The 23,123-nt window shown below is 37.5% G+C and overlaps 1 protein-coding gene across 7 annotated transcripts in view; it reads right to left on the reverse strand.

Annotated features, from left to right (window-relative positions):
- Akap9 (A-kinase anchoring protein 9) overlaps positions 1-23,123 on the reverse strand; it is a 131,973-nt gene that overhangs the window by 77,615 nt on the left and 31,235 nt on the right. For 6 of the 7 annotated variants that reach the window (XM_038315468.1, XM_038315466.1, XM_038315465.1 and 3 more), the window contains 7 exons: positions 20,068-20,281; positions 17,891-17,970; positions 16,428-16,560; positions 15,498-15,583; positions 13,172-13,275; positions 11,081-11,177; positions 8,495-8,587 (listed from right to left, as the gene is read on the reverse strand). In XM_038315468.1, the coding sequence (XP_038171396.1) occupies positions 8,495-8,587; positions 11,081-11,177; positions 13,172-13,275; positions 15,498-15,583; positions 16,428-16,560; positions 17,891-17,970; positions 20,068-20,281 (807 nt within the window). The remainder of the gene's footprint in view (positions 1-8,494; positions 8,588-11,080; positions 11,178-13,171; positions 13,276-15,497; positions 15,584-16,427; positions 16,561-17,890; positions 17,971-20,067; positions 20,282-23,123) is intronic. The other variant, XM_038315469.1, reaches the window with a different exon arrangement.

Genomic DNA, 23,123 nt, shown 5'->3' on the forward strand with positions numbered 1-23,123 from the left:
AAAACCACAAACTGAGGGATAGCTGGATATGGAAAATCTGGGTAAAAGAACATGAACTACAGAGACAAGTATAACCAAGAGAATACAAGAGATAGAAGAAAGAATCTCAGGCGCTGAAGATACTATAGAAGAAATAGATGCATTGATCAAAGAAAACAGCATATCAACAAATTCTTAACACAAAACATCCAGGAAATCTGGGATACCAGCTATCCTCACCATATAATACTCAAAACAAAAAATATACAGAATAAAGAAAGAATATTAAGAGCTGCAAAGGAAAAAGGTCAAGTAACATATAAAGTTAAACCTATCAGAATTACACCTGACATCTCTGTGGAAACCATGAAAGCCAGAACGTCTTGGATAGATGTGCTACAGACACTAAGAGACCATGGATGAAAGCCCAGACTACGAAACCCAGCAAAGCTTTCTTCCACAATCAATGGAGAAAACAAGATATTCCATCACAAAAACAGATTTAATCAATATGTATCCACAAACCCAGACTTAACAGAAAATACTGGAAGGAAAACCTTAACCCAAGGAAGCCGAAAACACCGTCAATAGCAAAGACAACTGATAACCCTCCACCAGCACAACTCAAAGAAGGGAAATACACAAACACTACCACCAAAAAAAAAAAAAAACACAACAACAAAAAAACAAACCCAGAGATGACAACCACTGGTCATTAATATCACTTAATATCAATGGACTCAATTCCCCTATAAAAAGGCACATGTTAAGAGAATGGATACGAAAACAGGATCCAATATTGTGCTGTTTACAAGAAACACACCTCAAGCTCAAAGACAGACCCTACCTCAGAGTAAAGGGTTGCGATAAGGTTTTCCAATCAAAGGGAACTAAGAAACAAGCAGGTGTGGATATACTAATATCTAAAAAAATTGATTTCAAACTAAAATCAATCAGAAGAGATAGAGAAGGACACTTTATACTCATAACAGGAACAATTCATTATGATGAAGTCTCAATCCTGAATATCTATGCTCCTAATATAAAAGTACCCACATATGTAAAAGAAACATTACTAGAACTCAAACCCCACATACAAATATTAGGAGATTTCAACACTCCTCTCTAACCAATTCACAGGTCAAACAGACAGAAACTTAACAGAGAAATAAGAGAACTAACAGATGTAATGAATCAAATGGACTTAACAGACATCTATAGAAAATTCCACCCAAACAGGAAAGAATATACCTTCTTCTCAGCACCTCATGGAACCTTCTCGAAAACTGATCACATACTTGGTGACAAAGCAAACATTCACAGATACAAAAAAAAAAAATTGGAGTAACCACCTGTGTCTTATCAGATAACCATGGAGTAAAGTTAGAATTTAAGAACAATACCACCCCCAGAAAGCCTACAAACTCATGGAAACTGAACAGTCAACTACTGAACCACACCTGGGTCAAGGAAGAAATAAAAGAAATTAAAGTCTTTCTTGAAATCAACCAAAATGAAGACACAACATACCCAAACCTATGGGACACTATGAAAGCAATGCTAAGAGGAAAGTTCATAGCACTAAGTGCCCACATAAAGAAAACAGAGAAAGCACACATTAGAGACTTAACAGAACACCTGAAAGCTATAGAAAAAAAAAGAAGCAGACTCACCCAGGAGGATTAGAAGATTGTAAATGATCATACTGAGGGCTGAAATCAACAAAATAGAAACACAGAAAACAATCCAAAGAATCAATAAAACAAAGAGCTGGTTATATGAGAAAATCAAGACTGACAAACCTTTATCTATATTAATCAAAAGGCAGAGAAAGAACATGCAAATTAACAAGATCAGAAATGAAAAGGGGAACCTAACAATAGACACAGGAAATTCAGAGAATCATTAGGTCTTACTACAAAAGCCTGTATGAGACAAAATTGGAAAATGTAAAAGAAATAGACACTTTTTTAGATAAGTACCATATACCAAAATTAAATCAAGACCTGGTCAACAATTTAAATAGACCTACAAATTGCGAGGAAATAGAAGCTGTCATCAAAAACCTCCAAAACAAAAAAACCCCACGACCAGATGGTTTTAATGCAGAATTCTACCAGAACTTCCAAGAAGAGCTAATACCTATACTCCTTAATGTGTTTCACATAATAGACACAGAATAGTCATTACCAAACTCTTTTTATGAAGCTACAGTTACCCTGATACCAGAACCACACAAAGACTCAACCAAGAAAGAGAATTACAGACCAATCTCACTCATGAACATCGATGCAAAAATTCTCAATAAAATACTGGCAAATCGAATCCAAGAACACGTCAAAAAAAAAAAATCATCCATTATGATCAAGTGGGCTTCATTGCAGAGATGCAGGGCTGGTTCAACATACAAAAATCTATCAATGTAATCCATCATATAAATAAACTGAAAGAAAAAACCATATGATCATTTCATTAGATGCTGAAAAAGCATCTCACAAAATTTAACACCCCTTTATAATAAAGGCCTTGGAGAGATTAGGGATACAAGGATCATAAAAGCAATATACATCAAGCTGACAACTAACATCAAATTAAATGGAGAGAAAGTCAAAGCCATTCCACTAAAATCAGGAATAAGAAAAGTTTATCCACTCTCTTCATATCTCTTCAATATAGTGCTTGAAGTTCTAGCAATAACAATAAGACAACATAAGGAGATCAAGGGGATTCGAATTGGAAAGGAAGAAGTCAAACTTTCGTTATTTGCAGATGATATGATAGTGTACATAAGCGACCCCAAAAACTCTACCAAAGAATTCCTACAGCTGATAAACACCTTCAGTGATGTGGCAGGATACAAGATCAACTAAAAAAAAAAAAATCAGTAGCCCTCCTATACACAAAGGATAAAGAAGTGGAGAGGGAAATCAGAGAAACATCACCTTTCACGATAGCCACAAATAGCATTAAGTATCTTGGGGTAACACTAACCAAGGAAGTGAAGGATTTATTTGTCAAGAATTTTGAGGCTCTGAAGAAAGAAATTGAAGAGGATACCAGAAAATGGAAGGATCTCCCATGCTCTTGGATTGGTAGGATCAACATAGTAAAATTGACAATTCTACCAAAGGCAATCTATAGATTCAATGCAATCCCCATCAAAATCCCACCAAAATTCTTCACAGACCTTGAGAGAACAATAATCAACTTTATATGGAAAAACAAAAAACCCAGGATAGCCAAAACAATCCTATACAATCAAGGAACTTCCAGAGGCATTGCCATCCCTGACGTCAAACTCTATTACAGAGCTACAATAATGAAAACAGCTTGGTATTGGCATAAAAACAAAGACGTTGACCAATGGAATTGAACCAAAGACCTGGATATTATTCCACAAACCTATGGAAACCAGATTTTTGACAAAGGAGCTAAAACTATACAATGGAAGAAAGAAAGCATCTTTAACAAATGGTGCTGGCATAATTGGATGTCAACCTGTAGAAGAATGAAAATGGATCCATATCTATCACCATGCACAAAACTCAAGTCCAGATGGATTAAAGATCTCAATATCAATCTGAACACACTGAACCTGACAGAAGAGAAAGTGGGAAGTAGCCTGCAATACATGGGCACAGGAGACCACTTCCTACGTATAACCCCAGTAGCACAGACAATAAGAGCAACAATTAATAAATGGGACTGCCCGAAACTGAGAAGCTTCTGTAAAGCAAAGGACTCAGTCATTAAGACAAAAAGGCAACTTACTAAATGGGAAAAGATCTTCACCAACCCCACACCAAACAAACGTCTAATCTCCAAAATATATAAAGAACTCAAGAAACTAGACATTAAAATTCTATATAACAAAATTAATAATGGACTGAACAGAGAATTCTCAACAGAAGAAGTTCAATGGCCAAGATACATAAGGACATGTTCAACTTCCTTAATGATCAAGGAAATACAAATCAAAACAACTTTGATATACACTCTTACTCCTGTCAGAATAACTAAAATCAAAAACACCAATGATAACCTATGCTGGAGAGGATGTGGAGTAAAAGAAACACTCATCAATTGCTAGTGGGAATGCAATCTTGTGCAACCACTTTGGAAATAAGTGTGGCGGTGTCTCAGAAAATTGGGAGTCAACCTACATCAGGATCCAGCAATACTACTCTTGGGAATTTACCCAAGAGATGCCCAATTATACTACAAAAGCATATGTTCAACTATGTTCATAGAAGCATTATTTGTAATAGTGAGAACCTGGAAACAACCTAGATGCTGCTCAATGGAAGAATGGATAAAGAAAGTGTGGCACATCTACACATTAGAGTACTAGTCAGAGGTAAAAAACAATGACATTTTGAATTTTGCATGCAAATGGATGGAAATAGAAAACACTATCCTGAGTGAGATAACCCAGATCCAAAAAGATGAATATGCTATGCACTCACTCATTAGTCGATTTTAGTCATAAACAAAAGACATTAAGACTACAGTTTGCAATCCTAGAGAAGCTAAATAATAAGGTGAACCCAAAGAAAAACATATATAGATCTTCCTGGAAACTGGAAGCAGACAAGATCACCAGGCAAAAGTTGGGAGCATGGGTGCAGGGTTGGATGGGGGGAAGGGAAGAGGAAGAGAGAGAAGGGAGAAGGGGAGGATTGGGGAGAGCTTGGGAGAGTGGGATCTGTAGTGATGAGCTGCGGGCGGCTTCCCGCCGCCCTGCTCTCGGCCACCGGCTAGCTTTAAACCCAAAATAACAAAACACAAATTGTATTCTTTTAAATACTGCCTGGCCCATTATTTTCAGCCTCTTACTTACATCTTGACTAACCCATATTGAATAATCTGTATAACACCACAAATGGTGTCTTACCGGGAAAGATTCAGCACATCTGACCTGGTGGCTGGCTTCATCGCATCTCTCTCCCTGAGGAGAGGCATAGCAGTCTGCCCCAGAGAGGAGAGGCGGGGCAACTGTCTGAGCCATCTACCTCACTTCCTTTTTCCTGTTCTGTCTATTCCACCCACCTAAGGGCTGGCCAAGGCAGTTTCTTTATTAAAACAGAAGACCTTCCCACATCAGTGGGATGGTTGAGATGGAAGAAAAGCAGATATGGGAGCAGGGAAGAATATGTCTTAATTAAGTGAGCCATTTTAGGGTTGGCAAGAGGCTTGACTCTAGAGGGGTTCCCAGGTGTCCAAGGAGATGTCCACAGCTTGTTCCTTGGGCAGCAAAGGAAAGGGTGCCTGAACTGGCCTTATCCTATAGCCACACTGATGAATATCTTGCATATCACCATAGAACCTTCATCTGGCAATGGATGGAGATAGAGACAGAGACCCACATTTGAGCACTGGACTGAGCTCCCAAGGTCCAGTTGAAGTGCAGAAGGAGGGAGAAGATGAGCAAGGAAGTCAGGACCACGAGGGGTTGGTCCATCCACTTTGACAGTGTGTCTGATCTAATGGGAGCTCACCAAAGCCAGCTGGACTGGGACTGATGGAGCATGTGATCAAACTGGACCCTCTGAATGTGGCTGACAATTTGGGTCAACTGAGAAGCAAATGATAATAGCACTTGGATTTGTCTCTACTACATTTACTAGCTGTTTGGGACCCTAGACTATTTGGATGCACACCTTCCTAAGCCTGGATGGAAAGGGAAGGGCCCTGGACTTCCCACAGGGCAGGGTAACCTGCCCTCTCTTAGGACGGGAGGGGGAAGAGGGAGGGTGAATTGGGGAGCAGGAGGGAAATGGGAGGAGAGGAGGAAGTGCAAATTTTGAATGGTATTATTTATAAAGCTATAAAAAATAAATAAAATAAAATGGAAAAAATCTCTGTAGCTCCCACACAGGATTGCTTAAAGATCAAACGAGTGCAGGTAAAATTTGATATATGATCACTTTATGTAGAAATCAGTTATTAAAATTGTAGTTGAGTAAAACTAGATCTATCAATACGTGGTACTATTAAGTGATTTGACCTATAAACTGGTGATGGTATTTAGCCTGTAAGCATTTATTTTAATATTTAAATGATAAATAAAATATAAATTATCAATAATTGTATAGCGCATACTCAACAAAATGACTGAGAAACACAAGGAATCAATAAATGTTTAGTTGTTCTCAAAAAAGAAAAAACCCACAAAACTAGATAATAAAGTTTTAATATTTCTTTCTTCCAAGAAAGTTTGTTATAACTTTTAGTAATATTTTTCCCAGCCTTTTTCTTCCTCTTTGCATAGAGATATGGACAGATACAGGTGAGAAATTGCCTATAAAAATGCAACCATACTCTATAACTTGATCATAGCCTACCTATAGAAAACATATTTCTAAGAAATATGATTTTGAGAATTATTAAGAAATATTAAGAACAGATTTGTTATACATTATTGTAATCAATGTTTATAGGTAAATGCAAAAAGCAGCAAAGAGGCTGGGGGATGTTTGTGCAACCATTAATCCCAGCAATGGGGAACTTGAGGCAGTCAGATGTCTGTGAGTGCTAAGTCAGCCTGGTCTATTGGTGTGCGAGAATTGTCTGTATTCTGCCAATCATGTTTTGAATAAATGCTGATTGGCCAGGCAGGAAGTACAGGTGGGTCAACCAGACAGGAAGTAGAGGCAGGGTGATGAGAACAGAACTATTCTGGGAAGAAGGAAACTCTTCCCCCAGTCCTGTTCAGATAATGGAAGAAGCAAGATGTAATCTGCCCAGCTGAGAAAGGTACCCAGCCATGTGGCTAACGTAGATAAGAACAATGAGTTAATATAAGCTACAAGAGTTAAGGTACAGGAAGCCTGAGCTAATGGGCCAATCAGTTTGATAAACTTATGGAGACCTCTGTGATTTTCTTTGGGCTTGCTGGCTGTGGGATATCGGGCGGGACAGAAATCCCAACAAGCCCGGCCCTCATGTTACAGTCTATTGAGCAATTTCCAAGAGAGTGAAGGCAACAGGGAGAAATCCTGTCTCAAAAAAAAACCAAATGGATTGACCAATTATTAATTATTGATTTGAAAATAGATTTTCTAAAAAGGGGAAGAAGAAGCAATAATATGGGCTGGCAAGTGATTACATAGCAGAAACAGAACCCTGAATTCATTTCATAAGATCAATAAAGAAGTGTGCTCATGTCACACGCCTGTCATTTCATAAGATCACATGAACTGAACATGTCACATGCCTGTCATTTTATAAGATCACATGAACTGAACATATGACACACGCCTATCATTTCATAAGATCACATGAAATGAGCATATGACACTAGCCTGACATTTCATGAGATCACATGAAATGAGCATGTGTCACATGCCTCTCATTTCATAAGATCACATGAACTGAGCATGTGTCACATGCCTGTCCTTTCATAAGATCTCATGAACTGGACGTGTCACACGACTGACATTTCATAAGATCACATGAACAGAGCATATGCCACATACATGCCTCTCATTTCAGTAATCAGGAGGTAGAGACAAGAGGATCAGAAATGCAGTCATCTCTGTTGAGTTGTGATTTAACACACGGGCCTACTAAAAAAACAACAAAAAAGAGTCCCAAGACAAAAGCAAAGAAACAGGGAGCTACGGATGGCAGGTGAAAAGCTGACTGTCTTTCTCACCACTGCTCCTAGACAATGATGGAAATGTTTCATATAATGACTGTGAACATTTACAGGAGACAGCACAGCAAAGATTCAACAAGCACAATGGACGGAAAGGTCCCCAAGACCTTAGCAGAGCCAAGAAGAGACACGGAAGATCAGAATGCTAATGCCAGAGGTCTGACATTAAACAACCGTCAACTTCAATAGTCAAGAGCCATCTTCATGGAAAAAGGAAAATCAAATTTTAAAGTTTAAGCGTATTCCCAATAGGGGATCAGAAAAATAACTTCAAAACATTATCTTTCAAAAAGCAGAACAATGATCCAAAAATGAAATGAAAGTTAAAAACGCAAGAAAAGGTGAGAGAATTAAGAGAACTGGAACAGTCTACAGAGCTGTGGATGGTCACCATCACAGTCCGGCTTTAACCACTTTTAAAGAAGGCCAGACTCCTTCACAGGATGGAGAAGACCAGTAATATCACCAACTTAAAACCAATTTTTGTGCCAAGTGTGATGGTGCACACCTGTAATTACAGGATTTGGGGAGGAGGGTGGGAGGAGGATGAGTTTTAGGCTGGCTTGGGTTAAATAGTAAGACCTTGGAGAGAGAGAGAGGGAGAGAGACAGAGAGAGAGAGAGAGACAGGGAGAGAGACAGATAGAGACAGTGAGACAGAGAGAGAGAGACAGAGAGAGAGACAGAAAAGGCAAAATCTTAAATACTTTTAATTGATACGATTATATGACAATGTATGAGTAAATTATGTAGAAAAAAATATGACTCAAAATGTATTACATACCACTAATAAAGTCTGCCTGCTGAAGGCTCAGAGGGAACAGAGACCACGTTCCACATCAACGATAAAACCTACCTTAGCGATTTCTTCTTCCAATCTTTCTTGATATTGTTTCTCCATCATCACGGTTATATCTCTTTCTTGCCTCCCTTCAAATCCATCAGAACACTAAACAAAAAAAGAAAACATGACATATTCATTTATACAAATAGTATTACCACCTACGTTTATGCTCTTAATCTCAAAATGTTTCTAAAATATCATCTTACCAAACTTCTGCATACTTTTTAATAAAAATCAAATTTCAGTTGTTCTTAATTAAAAACATCAATTCTAATAATTCTAATAAAATATACTTGCTACTGTGAAAAGGGAAAAAGACATTTACACTTATAATAAACAATTTTATGGGGCTGGAGAGATGGCTCAGAGGTTAAGAGCATTGCCTGCTCTTCCAAAGGTCCTGAGTTCAATTCCCAGCAACCACATGGTGGCTCACAACCATCTGTAATGGGGTCTGGTGCCCTCTTCTGGCCTGCAGGCATATACACAGACAGAATATTATATACATAATAAATAAATAAATATTAAAAAAATAAGCAATTCTAAAACAACTTAAGGGTACTTAAAAAAAGATTACGCTTCCTTTAAGTTAAAGGTCAAGTTGGGATCACTATTCTTGGTTAATATTTTTTCTTCTTTGTGGTTAGTTATACGATCCAATTTTCTACAAATACAAGGAAAGTTTGTCAGCACACCAAACATAGGCATTTCCTGAAATGTAGAGACATTCATAGCATCGAAGTATTTCATAAGTATGTAAATTTCATTTTTAATGGGTCAGTTTTGTTTTGATGTGCTGTTTTATATTTATTCATTTTGTGACTATGTGTGTGAACATGTATATCACTGTAGGCATGTTAAAGTCAAAAGTTCACCAGGTGGGATTATGTTTTCTTCTTCTATGTGTTTTCTGGAGATCAAACTCGGGTCTTTGGCAGGTGCCTTAGCCTGCTGAGCCATCTACTAGTCCTTATGGGTCATCTCAGGCATTGCTGTCTCTGGCTCAGGATACTAGTCTATGGAGCGCAGAAGTTCATGTCAGGTGGGCTTGGCCTTTTCTTGCCTCTGCTGCTGTTCTGCCCAAGACTTTAGAGCTGTTATGATCTTCCCTATTGACTCATTCACATAGGTATCAAACCAGCTCTCTAAAGCTGGAGCCAGAAGGAAGTGGAAGAACTTAAGTGGTGTTGCATGATCACAGTGGGACACAATGCCCTGGTTGTCTGACGCAGAAGTAAAGTCAGTGGATCTGGGCCATAATCAGCAGTGTTCCCATGATGCTCATCTCACATATGAGCTACTCTGTCACTCAATCCAGGACAGCAACATGATCAAGATGTTCTCCTAACACCAAGTATTCAGTGAGGAGGGTCCAAACAGCCACACACTCAAGTCAAGGTGTTTGTCAGCATCTGCAATGTCCCCAGTTCCCGCGATGTTCAGTCTACAGCATCTTTGGGCAGCATAGACCAACATTCACCTTTTCCTTCTGAGACTCAGGCACCTCACATTTGCTTTGAGTTTTAGACTTCAAACATGGGGGCTTTTTAGGTCTATCACCATGAAAGAACTTCTAGGCCACGTCCACAGGGGTGGAGGGTGGTCTGGAAATGGGTTCTGGGTCCCACACAGGTTTGCTCTAGCTTCTTTGGAACCTGGGGCTTATGGAACTGTCAGTGCTCCTTGGTCTCTAGGTGCTGGCTAGGGTCCTTGTCCTCCCCTTCAGAGATGGACTTGAGAGGCACTGGCAGCAGGCACAAAGGTCTCCACTTTCCCATACCACCTCAATTCTTCCTCTTGGCCTGCCATTTGTCTTTCTTGCAAGAGAAACCCTGCTATGCCTGGGGGCAGCCTCCATCTCACTCACAGGACAACAATCCATGCCCACTTATGTAAATTTCTTTCAAACAAATAATTCATGTGGAGTGCAAGAGGATGCAGAAGGTAGTTATGATTCTGTCCTTGATGCACAGAATGAGAGAGCAATGATCGTTATCGTCTCAGAATGCAGATGAAGAACAGAGCTCTGCTGCAGATTGGGAAATCATGCACTATGCAAAAAGCTTTTATAGAAGGTATGACACCTGCCAGATGAGGACCCATCCAGCAGCACCATGACCTGGGATTTCAGGAATTCCTGAACACTGGACAAAAGATGGCCTGTCCTGCTTCCTACAGCAGTAAGATCAGGGCACTGGAACTGATTTCATATGTGTGTGTGTGTGTGTGTGTAATGTTACAATAAGAAAGAAAAAAAAAACATCAATTTGAGAGTAGGAAGGGAGGGCACACGAGGGAGACCCAATGATGAAAAGGAACAGGACAGATGATGTAGTCAATTATCACTATAGTATAATCAATGAAAAATTTAAAACAAATTTAAATTGTTAACATATAAGCAACTACAACCACCACAAAGTAGACCTTACATTAACTTCCTCTTTCTCAGTGTTTTACTCATGCTATGAAAATAAGGCAAGTTTCTTTAAATATTTTAAATATTTTGTCTTTAGTAGATAGTTATTATAACATTCATAAAATGAGAGTTAGAAAATCAGGTTATTGCAGCGTTAATAATGAGGAGAATAAATACAATACCTCTGTGGTGCTGGTGATTTGTTCATTTAGACAATTTCCATGGAGCACCGCTTCCTGTGTATCAGATTCTCTAAACACCACTGAATCCATGCAGGCCCTAAATATAAATAAAAAACGGTTTCTGATGGCATTAAGGGTTTTCAGTCATTTCCAAAATTTATTCATACATATGTATACTGGGAAGGGGGGACAAAAAGTGATGCACCACGGCTCACAGATGCGGGAACTAAGCCTCATTTCTGTCTAACTGTAGACTTAAAGCAGCGTAACTAAAAGAGCAGTTTTGTAGATCAACAAATAAACTGTACAGTTTTATGGTGTATATTAAGGTATGTCTGCAGGCATTAGTTTTACAAATTTACTGAAGATAATTTATCTAGTAAAAAAATAAAATCTCAATTATTAAAACATATTTAACACACACAAGCCTGCTAGGAGGCACACACCAACAGTCAGAATGATCACTTACAGTGGGACTGAGGTACAGTGGCCGGAACAGAACGTTTCTAGCTATCATAGTTTTTTTTTTCCAATTTGTTGTTTTTAATCTATTCTTGTGTATTCTTTAGTATATGTCTTGATTTTACATTGTTCTACAAGCATTCATTAATTTACCATATTTTTCTAAAGTGCTTAGTGTGCATAATAAAAATAAAGCAACATGAACATTTAGGAACACAGGAGAAGGTAAATGGAGAAAATCATAATTTTTATTTTCAGCAAATTACTCATTCCCAATTCATTTGTGACCATACTACCTTCTTTATTCCATTCTCTTATTTTTCTTTTCCAATTTCTTTTTTTTTCCTGTTCTGTTCTACTTTTCTTTCTCCTATTATCTCTCATCGTTTTTCTGTCTAAAACTGACCATATACAAATCAAGTCACTGTCGAGCTTTATAAGTTAACTTCCAGTGGCATTTCACCCTTTCCAACTCTTCAGAAATATAAACAACGTTACAATACCCAATATTACAGTTGATGCTTCCATCTTTATTTATGATAAAAAAAAAATCTCATAGCCGTTAAGTGTAATACCTAAAATCCTGACACTTCATTGGCAATGACTTCATTCTGTGTCTAATCTTTATTGGTATTTATCCCAAATCGAAAAAAACGCCAGTTTGGTAGCACTGAATTCACTGCTGCCCTCTAGACCTGATGTGTCCACTGGTCACTTCCTATGTGATCTCACCCCTTATATAAATGCAGTCAAGTTCCACATTCTCTACGGAACACAAGATCACAGCATTTTTCTAGATGTTCCTAATAATTTGTCCATCACATGTATCAATAGTCACCCTTTATTATGTTTTCCTGGTATTCTAGTAGGCAATATTAGAGAAATGTGCAGTGAAAATGTTATACAGACATGGGCTTAAATTCCAATAGTTTATAGCCCCAGTCACTACTATCTCTTAATCATTACTCATGAATAATTTATAAATAATGCTCACTTCACAATTACATTGAAATGCCTTTTCTATATACACTTATATACATCTCATTCATTTTTAACAAATCAATTTAAAAGTATACTAAAGGCATTCAATATCGTTAGGCACCTCCTAGCAAATGCACTGTAGCAGAGTCACCTCACTGATTGCCCAGTGGCCTCACCTTCCCTGAGGCCCTTTCTCCTCCAAATTTCCTTTCTGCTTTCAAATCACAATGTGTTCTTTTGCCCATCCTTCACCTTCCCCAGCGACAATTTTTGCTCGCAGTTCCTATGCCCCCCCCACAAACACAAGACATAAAACTCACAACTAGCAATGAATTTTAGTATAGAAAATAGCATTATGAAAAATAAAGTTAACCAAGACAAGTTCAATATTCAAATAACACCTAGATGGAATCAAGATCAACATCTAATAAAAATTGGAGAGCAGGCAAAAGATTTTTAAAAGTTAGTCTAATTAATGATAAAAATTATCAACCCTTCCTACAGTATACTTATACGGACAAATTTCATACACCGTACAACTTTTAAGACAAAATACAAAATACAAATTCAAGACAAATACAAGATAAAATGTATTTACTGAACTGACAGCGGCATCTGACTCTGTTCTGATCAAGTACAACTCTATACCTTTCATTGCAGAGGTTTACATCAACTGCTGCATCTTCAGCTTTTCTCATCAATGTTGTTTCTTCTGGTGTACGTTCGTCAACGTTTTGTGTGTCATCTTCATCCTGTGTAAATTGGTGTAATGGCAGAGAGGACAAGACAAAGAGAAAACCTGTCATCTTAGAAACAACAAGTCCTACTTCTATTGGTACGAGATGAAACAGAAACATTTGGGCATGATGTTAGACCCACAGGTTACCTGAGTTTTGTTTTTTTTTTTTTTAAGCTCATTATTAAATAAAGCCAGACAAGATGAATATAGGATGCTATGAAAACTAGTGAGTTACAGGATACAAACTATGCTCCAAAGGCTATTTCAATTGGTCACTATTCTATTAGGTGTCCTCTACTACATGCCTACCTCCTGAATATATTTCTTATTTCCTTTCTTGTACGTCTATGTGTGTGATTATGTGTATGTACATGCATGTTTGCGCATATACATGTTATATGAGGGTGCATTGGCATGGAAGTCAGAGGTCAATAGCAGATGTTTTCCTCTTTCAGTCTCTGTTTTCTAGACAGTTTCTCAACATATTTGGAACTTGTCGTTTAGGCTAGACTGGTTGGGAGCTGACTAGCCCCAGGGAATACTCCTGTCTCTACCCGCGGACTGGCATTTCAGGACATGCCACCCCCTACAGGGCGTGGAGGGTTAACCTCAGGTCCTCTGCTTGCACTGCCAGTTCTTTACTGGGTATATCTAAAAGGGAATGCTTACCTAGTGCTTCCTAGGGGGAAAAATAAAAAACCATCAGATAATATCATAACTTTACAGACTAATATTTTACTATCTCTACTCAATTCATTCACAAACATTGACTGAGTCTTGACCATGTGCAATCCAAATGCTGTGCTGACAAGAAGGACTAAACACAGGATTCTCTGATTTCAAAGTTTGGAATTTTGTGGCAGAGGTAGATTAGTAAAAAAGTATAATAAAATAAAAAGTCGTGTGATACAAATAGATGCTTAGCAGAGAACATTAAAACATGAAAGAAAAAAAGGGTAGCCAGGCATCCAGGCTAAGGGAAGTTCAGAGGAACAGAGGGAAAGATGTCTATTACTAGGAAGGCAGGAAAAAATGACAAAAAAAGGGAACACTCAAACCAACTGTAACAAGAAACAGGTACACGTCAAAAAGAATGGAGAAGGATGGGTACCACTGGGCAAAAGGAATAGCATTGCAACAAAGCCCAGGAGTGAGAGTTTGGGTTCATCTGGCTGGGACAATGATGCTCTGCAGTCCTGACCGAGGGACTTGGGATGTTTCTGCAGTCACAGCTAACTTGCTGGGTTAAACCATTCATTACCCAATGTGCAAAGAAGAGTTGGGAAAGCAGTTTTGAGAAAGACCGGCTGATAAGCTTTTCTCTTGGCAGTAATTAAAACACTTATCAAAGAGCTTTCTGTGCTACCACAGACCTGCCTGAATGGTAATTGTGAGTTACCATTGCTACACAGAGAAGTTTTATGGTCTGGTCTGTGTAAAAACTTTTGGTTGATTATCTACCACTTGAGAGAAAACTTTGAACTCCTAGGCTCAGGTGAGCACTGTTGGGACACAATTTGGATATGTACACTCACACTGAAGAATTACAGTGTGTAAAGAGATTCTACTGAGAGGACACATGCACCTCCTTTCCTTGGGACTTTGGCCATGCATCCTTTCAAGCCCTTCCAAACCAAACTTGGCCATGTGTCCTTTTGCTGTGATGGGTCCTAGCCCTATATACAACTAAAAATCTTGAAAATTTACCTAAGCATTTTAGCAGCACTGAATGACAAAACTATCTCAAATAGTCTCTTTTGCCATTTTTTTCCTACAACTTGAAAATAAGAACATTAATCACTGACAATATGTGCTGTATTTTTGTGATATGGCTATTAAGTTATGTTATATTGTATATATCATCTTATCTCATTTTTAAGAACACATTATAAAATAACTAAAACTGAAGAAAACTGATACATATGATGTGTGATAAACTCCAGTAAACAATAAAAGGAAAGGCATTTAAACAATGAAATACAATTGTTTCATTTACTTTAACGTTTAACATTCATATACATTTCATCATGACTTAAAAAACCATCTCAGAGAGTTACATAACATTCAATTTCTGGAAATTTCTTTGGCTCCCTGATATAAATGCTCTAACACAAACATATAAATGGTTAGTATGTCTAGTATCCTTTCCCATGTCTACTTATTTTAGACCTTCTTGACTGACAGAACAGTGGGAAATAAAACAAATGCAAACTCCTTATGTTCTATCCCACAGACCTTGCTTAACCGCGTCTGCAGTACCACGAGCTTGCTGTATTCATCTGATAATTTACTGAGAAGGGTTTGCACGTGACCTTGAAAATCTGGGGAAAAACAATTATAATTTTACTTCACAATACAAGTTTGCCTTTTTTAAAAAGTATGGTTTACCTACTTACAAGTTTAATGAAAAAAATCTGGTAGCAATAAAACCCATATATCAAGTAATAAAAAAATTTTAAAAATCATTACTGTAAAATAAGTGGTATAACATTAACTTGAAAACTTCATCCCAAGATACATTAGTTTCTGTAGCTATTTATTAGTGGGTTGCTTATTACCTAAACAAATATACTGGGAACATACATCTGTAAAGGAACACCAAGAAATTCAAGATGTAATATGAAGAAAGTTATCTCTTTCTTTCTTTAGCCCTGGTTGGTCTGGAATTGCTAAGCAAACCCAAATGGCTGAGAAATCCCAGAGATCCACCTGCCTCTGTCTCTTCAGCATGAGTATTGAGAATAAGGTTTGCACCATGACACCTGGCAAAGGATATTTCTTAATCTATATCACTTCTCAATTGTTTTGTTATTCATTTTTAAAGTTATAAAATATAAATTTAAACTTAGTAAACTCAGTAATTTTTTAAAGATTTTAAAAGCATCTACAGTTAGAATCATTAACACAAAGAATTAGAATACAGAAATAGGTGGGAATAGAGAAATAAAGGAGAAAGAAACAAAAAAAGTAGAATGTTTAAATCATCCAGAGTACAATTGTTATACTACAAAGCCTAAAAGTATATAATAAATATAAATTTCATGCCTAAAGATAAGACACTAAGATAGAAAACACATCTATAATTAATTTAGGATTAAAGCTATGTTTATAAGCAATTTACCTGAGCAAATTAAATACTGTTTAATAGCATGATAATCTTTTTACCTTGAACTTGGTATCTATACTCTTGTAATTTTAGATTTCGATTTTGATTGTAAACATTAGAATTCTCTTTCTCTTCTACATTCATTTCACATTTTAAAGGAGTATAGTGTTCATCAAGAAAACTGTTCAGACTCTGTTAAGAAAATTGAATATTTTAAATTAAAACTTTGATTTCTTCTAAATATTACAACATTATTAACCTAAAGGTGAAAGGTCAAAATAGTATGAATGGAATCTTAATTCCCTCTTCCTCCACATGTGAAATCAATCTGTAGAAAAACCACGTTTCTCTTTGACATGAAATTATTCTTTTATCAGGAAGAGACTGATAATCTTAATTACACAAAATAATGTCTTTTTTTTCTGCTTCCTTTTAACATTGTAATATATCATGAAGTGTAAGTGTTTACTCCCTACCATGGCTCCTACTCTCTACCTTGAAAATATCTCATATTATGTCAAGTATCCTTGAACAACCATCACAAAGTAAGAAGATCAAAATGACAATTACAGAGGTCTGCCAAACCCAGCAAAATTAGTATATATCAAGGAAGAGATTGTGCTAGTGTTCTTTCTATGATATGAAAGAGTGTGCTTGGTGGTCTGCGCATGCACAAAGTTTAAAATATCCAGCACAATGTTCTCCAGAACAACTGATAATACACTAGGATTTAAAATATGATTTCATGTTTTGTGACTTGATAAGCCATCCAAGCTAGTTTTCCCTTTGTCCTTCACACAACTGGAAATAAGCACCAATGATTTAAAAGATTTAAAAACCTAATAGTTTATTGCTGCTATTTCTTGCAAGTTCAAAAGTTAAACCACACTGTCAGTGGTTGAGCATATTTCCAGCCCAGTCACATGGTAGCACTGATCCCATGGCACCCTTCATGAACCAACTGGGTCCCAGAAAGGTTAACTGGCGCCTCTCTAAGAAGAGCAATGCTATCTGCTAGGCTGGAGGTATATAAATTTCTTTGTTATTTTTCTGTGCTGACAGAGATTGAATCCAAGATCTTAAATGTAACAGACAAGCTCTGAGTCACTGATCACATCCTTAGCACTAATTCCTTTTGTTCCAAATTGGCTATCAGTAAAAAGCCAAATGTTCATTTAAAATTTAGTACTCAGGAATACTTTCTAAGTAAAGTTCTATATATAAGATTCAAGAAAACATGGGTAGATGATTTTGCTTATTAGATCAGGAGAAATTTAGACTTTGACAGTTCTTGTCCAAACCCTCCTTCTCCATTATTTTCTTTTTTTTCTTTTTCTTTTCTGGTTTTATGAGACAGGGTTTTTCTGTTGCTTTGGAGCCTGTCCTGGAACTAGGTCTTGTAGACTAAGCTGGTCTCGAACCTCAAAGAGATCCACCCACATGTCTCTGCCTCTCAAGTGCTGGGATTAAAGGCCTGCGCCAACACGGCCCAGCTAAAACCCCTTTTAAAGGACCATTTTACCTCTGAAATAGAACAGCACTCCTCAGACACTGCCTTCTCAAGTCGTCCAATGAGCGCAGGCAAAGGCTCTTTATGACCGCCTAGCAGGAAACATGCCACGGGTGAGCCATTCACTGTACATGTGGAAGCAATACTGCCCTATTTAACTGTTTCAACTAGAAGCTTCCCCAAAATAAGACACATTTTCATTTCTTCCAAATTTATTTTCCATTATGTAATTTAACTGCCTCAATAAATTTCTAAGATTTCCAATTTCTGTTCTATAAAAGGGTATAGAGCAGTGACCTATACCGTAACACAAGAAATACATCTATATACTTATCCATTAAGTACATCATTGCAAAACTCAAATAAAACTTCCACAATTGAGCCTTTACTTTTTTGCACAGGGACACAGTTCAGTGGTTGGGTACTGTGACCAGCATGTGCAGGCCCTGGGTTTCAGCCCTAGAGCCACAAAATTAATTATTAAAATAAAAATTTTTTAAATGTTACCATTCTCTTCTCCTGTTCAGAAACACTTTTAACTACTCACTGAACTGTTTTATCACCTCTTAAGAGAACAACCAACCATCAACAGAAAACACTGGGTAGGTTTTCTGAAGACAGTATCAATACAAACAACGTATGCAAATACAAATAAAATCTTACTGAATTAAAACAAAACAACAACAAAAACAACAAAAAACCCAAAGAACTCTTGAGATAAAAACCTGGCATCATTCTTTAAATGACTCTTGAAATCTTACTTTTTTCAACAGAGCAATTCAACTAGAGCCTTAAGAAGTATCTCATTCCTTATGGTAAATATGAGAGCCAAAGGCAGCTAAATGACAGGAAGTCCTCAACTGCAGCTACCCCACGACAGGCTCCACCGTCCACTGTGACTTCTACAATGGACTTTCCAGAGTGCCTTCAAGCTTTCCTGCTCACCTCCATCTTCAGATGTCACTCCGCTCTTGGCCTGGGGGCCTCTGGTCTTCTTTCCTGGTGATTCTATTTCTTGTTTCCAGCCTAAAAGTCTGCCCTGGGTTTTAAACTTCCCCTTCCAACTCATTAGTACTATTTCTTTTCCTAGTTAGCACATATATACTTAACTTAGTATGTTCTAAACTGACTTTCTTATTTGTCTATGGTCTGCTCCCCTTTTTAAGTGAAATCATCCTAATGCCGTTACATAGGTAAGAAACTTGAAGGTCAGTCTCACCCCTCTCACCCTTACCACTGCTACAGACTGCCAGAATGGCATGCAGTTTTCACTGTTAAACTCCACTCGCATTTCCTGTGCACTCAAGGATATTTAGCTCAACATTTTACTGGGACTATGGCTAAGGTTGTTTAACTGATCTTTCCATCAATTATTTCATTTTTCCCAGTTAATCACACTGGTGTCATCTTAAATAAAAATATCACCGTTGCTTCCTCTTCCTGCCGTAGGTCTGTCTGATCAGTAGGAGGGAGCTTAAGCATGCTTCACTCAAGATGTGAAGTAGCATGGTTCTAACCAGCACTTCCCACTCTGCAGCACAGGGTTCTAACCAGCACTTCCCACTCTGCAGCACAGGGTTCTAACCAGCACTTCCTACTCTGCAGCACAGGGTTCTAACCAGCACTTCCCACTCTGCAGCACAGGGTTCTAACCAGCACTTCCTACTCTTCAGCACAGGGTTCTAACCAGCACTTCCTACTCTTCAGCGTATCTCCCACTACTTTCTTATGCAACTTTGAACTTTCAGTTCTTCAAAATGGATCCCCAAACGCTGACCCAATTGCTCCTACCTCACTGTCACAGGAAACACTAAACTTCTGGCCTTTCTCTCCCAGTCTTTGCGTTCATCCCAGATCAACTGGATTTAGTCTGGTATACTTCAAATTACAGTGCAGCCAATCATTAGAATATGCCCTAGACAGCTGTGCTAACGTTTCTATAGTGGTGACCAGCATGTATGGTACAGCAGGGCTACAAACTGTCAGTCTTGTCACTTGACATTCCAGGCACTTCCTGACTGGATTATACTTCCATGTGAAAACGATGCAGTGATTTTTCCTTTCTTGGGTGCCTCAATGCTAGGAAGTCCAAGTATGGGATGGAAAGCCACCTTATCCCATGGACCTGAGACAAGGACAGAGTTATAGACTGCTTACTTGTGTCATGGACATGGTCAGAAGCTGTTTACCTGTTTCTTGTGTCTGAAGAGCCTGCAGCTGGCACTGGTGCATTTTTTGAAGCTCATCCATCTTTTTCTCTTGAGCAGAAACAAGCTCGTCTCTGAGGCTACAAAGAGCTTCATCTCTTTGCTTTTCCATATATTCACGCACCTGTTCTGCATGAGCTGAATAAACAAGGGAAAGGCAAATCCGTTGGGCTTCCATCTGCAGCCTTAAATCATCCTTAAAGTGAACAGATATAGTATCAGGAAAAGTTAAAATTACAGTTTCTATTTCTTCACATGCATTGAACTCCAAAGGAGAAAACACTTCCGAGTTTTACATTTCCTCATGAAGAAACTGGTCTGCTTCAGCCATCCTCCAGATTCACTGGCCTACCTGTGTCTCTCACATTATCGCAATGTAATAATGAATTGGAATACTTAGTATAACAGGATTTTTATTTTTTAAATAATATTTACATGCTAAAATGATAATAATGTAATAAACACCAATATACTCAAAACTCAAATTAATAAATAGTAATATATTTCTGTGCATTCAATTTTCTTTAGATCTCTTTAGGTTTAGAAAGAAAACATTAGAGACAAAATTTAATTCATGATGTTTGATTATTCCTTGACCACAAGTAACTGTTACTGAAAATTTGGAATGTGTCTACTCTCATTTCTCAGTGTACATGTAAACAGCATATTATACTATCTGCTGTATATTTATATAAGTGGCATTTATGTTGCAAGTTTCTCTGCATTCCATATCAATATCCTTCTGATATCAATCTACATAGATGACAGGTTAATTTAACTGTAATGTAGTATAAATGAACCACACTGGTCCATTTTCCTTTCTGGATCACTGGTAAGCATGGAGTATTTTCAATCAAAAGGCATTAAGTTATTACATAGATCCACCTAAGACAAACGAGGAAATGTTTCAATGGAGAACTGCCCGGCATGTATCAGACTCATCTGGAATGTTTGCTGACACAAGTTTATGGTATCTGTCCTCTGAACTTTGATTCAGGAAGTCTACAAAATACTGGTTCAAGCCTGTTTCCAATCACTGCTGCTGTCCAGTGACCCCACTCATCCACTCAGGAATGTAACTGCTGCTCATAGATAATACACGGGAGTAACTTTAGTAGATCTTGCCAACTGATTTTTTTACAAATATAATTGAACTAATTTTAATTATAATAAAAAATGTGAATGCTCACATCCTTGTATCCATATCAGTAAGTCAGAGTTACTTTGCCAGTGTGCTGAGGACAAATACTATTTCACGCTTATGACTTTGTTAGGTTAAGATACTTGTTAGCTGTCATTTTGGCTTCTTATCTAAGACACGTATCTGTTCATATTTTTTGTTCATTAAATTCTTTGTATTTCCTCTTGTATTTATACCATCTTTATCGTTCATTGTTTATAATGTGGGAACTATCTGATCCTAATAATGAAGCCTGTTTTAGGTACTGCTCATAAAAGAGACATGATAAATTCCTTAATGCTTTCCTTTGTGTTTGTTGTTTCTAATTAAAGTTTTCCTCTGTCTTAACCTTCTTATGTGTATGTCTTTAGCTAACATAGAGTTAATTTTTCCTAAAGAGGAAGGACCTAATTCTCCAACTTCTCACCTTTAATGTAAAAATCAGTTGTCAGAAAGCAATTATTGAATTTTATGAGCTTTCCCTGCTATCTTGTCTTAAGTCTCTTCTCAAATATTACCTCACCAGAATAGCCTCCCCTATACTTTGTACAAAAAAACAAAAACAACAACAATAACAACAAAAAACCTCATCTTTGGGATATCGGGATGTTCCTTTACATTAAAGAATGTAAAGACCAGAGCAGGGGTGGGCGGTGGAGGCAGAGGCCAGCTTGGTCTACAAGAGCTAGTTCCAGGACAGGCTCCAAAGCTACAGAGAAACCCTGTCTCATAAATAAATAAATAAATAAATAAACAAACAAACAAAAAACAAACAAACAGAACGACCAGAGCAGGGCAATGTATACCAGGGTATACTAGATCTTTAGTGTCTTGTATAAGTTTCAAACATCTTATCTATGATTAACATTTTATGTCAGTTGCTCATAACCTTGCTCACTTCTTAGTCATATTATATTGACTAGCTAGGAACTATAAAAACACTGTTGGAGAGCAAAGCTGGCAACTTGTTTTCACTGGAACTGCTTCTAAACACCGCAGAAACCGTTGCCACCGTTAGCCAATGTCCCTTCTATCTCGGACTTCCTATAGTTTTCTTTGCTTTCCTACTCTTCTGTTCTGTTTTGTTTTTTGTTCTTTTCTAAATTTAAAACTACAAATGAGAGATTCTTTCCTAACAGAATTTAAAATGATCCTGGTATGTATGGATGTAGAAATTAAGTAAACACAATTTTCAGGTGCTGAACAATTCTTACATTCTTTGGATAGCCTGGTAATATTTTATTAAGAATCCATTCAGCCTCATTCCTAAGTGTGATTAGTCTGTAATTTTCTTTTCATGAACTATTCTTGCCTGGTCTGTATCTCAATACAAACCAGCCTCACAGGAGCTCTTTCTGTCTTCCTTCCTTGTTCCGCAGATTCCCTTTTAAATCCTATTTAGTACCTATACGGCCATTGAGAATTTGTGGAATCCACTTGTACAATGGTCACGGTGCAGCAGTGTTAGCTGGAGAGGTGAGAAGGAAGCCTGGTTATAGTTCCAGATCCTGTGATGGTTACTGGCTAACTCAGACTTTGTACTTCTATTTTGGTTAGTTTCAGCAATTTCTATTTCGTCAGTAGAGTTTATTTATAGTACTCATTTCCTATTTTTAAAATCCTTGCGGTATCTGTACTTGGGTTTTGATTTCATTCTTCCTTTTGTTTGTGGTTTCTCCCTTGATATTCCTGGAGATCTAAAATTGCAACCTACTGATTTTTTCAAATGATCAAAGTTCTTAAAAGCTTTCCTTTTTGGTTATTTAAAATTCGTTTATTTCTGTTCTAAATTTGCAAATATTTTCTGCCTACTTTCTTGAAATGTGGAGACTTGGATGCTATTTTATCTTTTTCAATA

This window comes from Arvicola amphibius, chromosome 18 (genome assembly GCF_903992535.2).
Source record: "Arvicola amphibius chromosome 18, mArvAmp1.2, whole genome shotgun sequence".
NCBI classification, from domain to species: Eukaryota; Metazoa; Chordata; class Mammalia; order Rodentia; family Cricetidae; genus Arvicola; species Arvicola amphibius.